General features: G+C 60.2%; 1 protein-coding gene across 1 annotated transcript in view; it reads right to left on the bottom strand.

The window, feature by feature from the left end:
- Window positions 1-1,376, bottom strand: part of LOC105529793 (Na(+)/H(+) exchange regulatory cofactor NHE-RF2-like) — a 4,716-nt gene extending 3,340 nt beyond the window's left edge. The window contains exon 1 of the mRNA XM_011967036.1: window positions 1,066-1,376. Coding sequence (XP_011822426.1) covers window positions 1,066-1,110 — 45 coding nt within the window. The 5' untranslated portion in view covers window positions 1,111-1,376. The remainder of the gene's footprint in view (window positions 1-1,065) is intronic.
- Window positions 1,377-3,169: the final 1,793 nt, after the last annotated feature.

Below are 3,169 nucleotides of genomic sequence, written 5' to 3'. Positions count from 1 at the left end.
CCATCCCAGCCTCCGCGGCCGGTCATCCCGAGTGGGGGTGGGGGAAGGCGGCAGGGCTAGGGGACCCCCCAGCCACCAGGACCCCTCTGTCTCGCTCCTGCTCTGGGCAGCCGCCTTGGTGCCAGCGCCTTTGCCTTCTATCCCAGGAACATTTATTGGATACCTACTGTATGCGCAGCATCCAGGCAGGTCTTGAGGTGGGCGACGGGTTGGACAAAGGGTCTCCAGGCCAAGGGACCCCCCCAAAGGGGCCAAAGGGTAACAACAAGGGCCACAGCCCTCCCCACCCTCCCGGGGAAGCCCTCCCAGACCCCCTTGCCTATCTCCACTCTGCTGTGCCTGATCTGGATCCCTCCTGCAGCCAGAACTGCCCTGGCCCAGGGCAGTCTCAGGAGGGCCCAGGAGGCAAAAAGAGGTTTAAAAGTGACACGCAGCAGTCCCTCCCTGCATCCTGGGGGCCAGTGGCTTGAGACTCCCTGGCCTACCCTCCGTGTTTGGGCTATCTGCACCTCGTCCATTCCCGCCATTCTCTCCCTTGGCCGGGCGGCTCCCCCTACTTGTGTCCCAGCCCACCCCAGGCCTGGACTGTGACTCTGCAGGGTAACGAAAGGATGAGTCTCGACATGGGCCTCTACCTACTTCTTTGGGCTCTAAGCTCTGGGTGGTGGCCAGTGTGCACAGGCGCTGCTCCACAGTGTCCGCAGGCAGGCAGCAGGTCTCCCCTCCCCTGCCCACAGCCGTCTACGTCCCTGAGCCTCTATATGAAGCACGAGTGTCCCTCCTTCCCCAACAGGACAGTCGCCACCACAGTGAAATCATTTATGCCTGAGCGCATTTTACTTGGAACAACCCTAGGGGCTTGACCACTTCACAGACCTGCGAACAGGCCTGGAGAGGGACCCACGAAGCTTCCTCAGCTCCCTTTGGGCCCAGGGATGTGAGATTCGGAGTCCATGCTCTTCACCACCCAGCTCTTCCTCTGTCTCCAATATAGGAAGACAGCTGAGTCCAGGCACAGCCCCAGTCTGCCCTCCTCCCCAGCCCAGCCAGGCCCCCTGCACATACCTGGTTCCCAGGGGTCAGGCACAGCCAGCCCAGGCAATTCCCCATGTGAGCAGTAGAAGCAGGCTTGGCGCAGTCCTCCTCTCCCTATCCTCTCTCTGGGGCCTTGGCCTGGGCTCCCCTGCCCCCACCCAAGCACAGGGCCCGCCTCTGGGCAGTCTCCTGGGCCATGGCCCCCTGGGTGCCCATATCCCGGCAGCTGCCCCTAAAAGCCACTTAGGCTGAGGCACCATGGCTGCTTGCCACCCCCACCCCTGCAATTCCTGGCTGAGGTTGCCTCAGGCTCCCGCCTGGCCAGCCACCTCCATCTGTCTGTCTGCATGTCCAGAGGCTGCCTGTCTGACCTATGGCTGGCCTTCCTGGACACAGCCTGGTGCTGCCACCCGTGGAGTCTGTGAAGATGGGTGCAGGCAGTGTAACCCACCACCACGCACCCCACACACCACACCTGTTTGGGCTCAGGGAGTCATCCCACACCAACCAGGGCCACCCACAACGTGGCAGGCTGTAGCTTCGTGGCCACACTAGAGTCGAGTGAGGTGGCTGGATGGGAGGCACCAGCAGCCCCAGGTCCCCTGGGTAAGGGGGCTTGCAGAGCTTACCCCCCGGGTGGGGCAGAGCTTACCCCCCGGGTGGGGCAGATCCCTGATCAGCCTTGGGCATACACCAGCCTTCCCTGGCCCAGGACTCAGCCAATTCCTCCTCCCAGTGACTGAAGATGGGATGGGGGGCCAGGAGCAGTGTCTCACGCCTGTAATCCCAACACTTTGGGTCAGGAGTTCCAAAATCCCAACACCTGAGGTCAGGAGTTCGAGACCAGCCTGGCCAACATGGCAAAACCCCGTCTCTACTAAAAATACAAAAAAAAATTAGCCAGGCATGGTGGCAGACACCTGTAATTCCAGCTACTGGGGAGGTTGAGGCAGGAGAATCACTTGAACCCAGGAGGTGGAGGTTGCAGTGAGCTGAGATTGCATCATTGCACTCCAGCCTGGGTGACAGAGCAAGACACTATCTCAAAAAAATAATAATAATAATAAAAATTTAAAAATAAATAAATAAAAGATGGGATAGAGAACAGCATGGCGGAGGGAAGGGCCACCAGGGACATGAGGTCACAACTGGGGCCAGGAACCAAGGAAGTATCACAGTACACTCTACCGCTACAAAGTAACAAAGGAGTTCCCAAAGCCAAGAAGGGCTGAGGAGGGTAACAGAGTAGCAAAGGGTCAGGCAACAAAGGAAGTGGGCCTGGCAAAGCAGGGAGCAGGAGGAATGAGACAGCCAGAGAGGAACTGGAGGTCACACTTTCAGAGGAGGTTCAGAGTCAGAGGGGACAGTGAGTCCAGGGACCTGGAGGAACAGGCAAGGAATGGTGACCCAGCAGCTCTCAGGGCTAAACCCTCCCACGCCTCTTCTCCAGCCAGCCTCCGGAAGCTCTCAGCCCTGGTCCAAGGCTGACCTTGGCCCCCACGGGTACTGCGCTGGAGGCAGAGGAAGGCAAAGGGAAGTGCCTGAGCAAAGGTGTTCAGGGGCCGCCAAGTGCTTGGTGTCTCAAAGAAAGGGCTAGGGAAGTGGGCGGGAGGCAGTAGGGTGGGCAGCAAGAGGAGGCTGGACTTTATTCTGCTGCTTCTGCGGAGTGCAGATGGGGTGACATGGGTTCCCAGGGCAGCAGCAGGAGGGAAGAAAGTCAAGTCAGGGGCAATCAGAGGCTTGGGGGATTCCCCACTCTCCACCCAACCCCCTTTCCCCACGCCTGCCAGCATGCTACCCAGGAGAGTCCTATCCAGCAGAGGGAGAGGTCTCAGCTGTTCCCCTGGGCTGTCGGTCGGGGGTCCACCGGGGTGGGGGCGCCCCTGCACTCCTGTTTCTGCAGGACCTTTCCTCCAGGCCTTGAACCCGCATCCCTCCAGCAAGGTCCCAGCGATCTCAGGGAGCCCGAGCCTGGGCCTGGACAGAGGCTCTGGGATGTGGCCGTGGCCTGGAGCCCTGTCTGGGGGTGGGACCACTATTCCGACGCCCGGTAATGGTTCAGAGCTGCTCAGGCAGGCGCTGCTTTCTGATGGACATTAATGGTCCAGCAAGCATAACCAGACCGCGCCTAGGG

The sequence above is a fragment of the Mandrillus leucophaeus genome, unplaced genomic scaffold (genome assembly GCF_000951045.1).
Source record: "Mandrillus leucophaeus isolate KB7577 unplaced genomic scaffold, Mleu.le_1.0 Scaffold78, whole genome shotgun sequence".
Taxonomy (NCBI): Eukaryota; Metazoa; Chordata; class Mammalia; order Primates; family Cercopithecidae; genus Mandrillus; species Mandrillus leucophaeus.
This window is presented reverse-complemented; position numbering and strand designations above follow the sequence as displayed.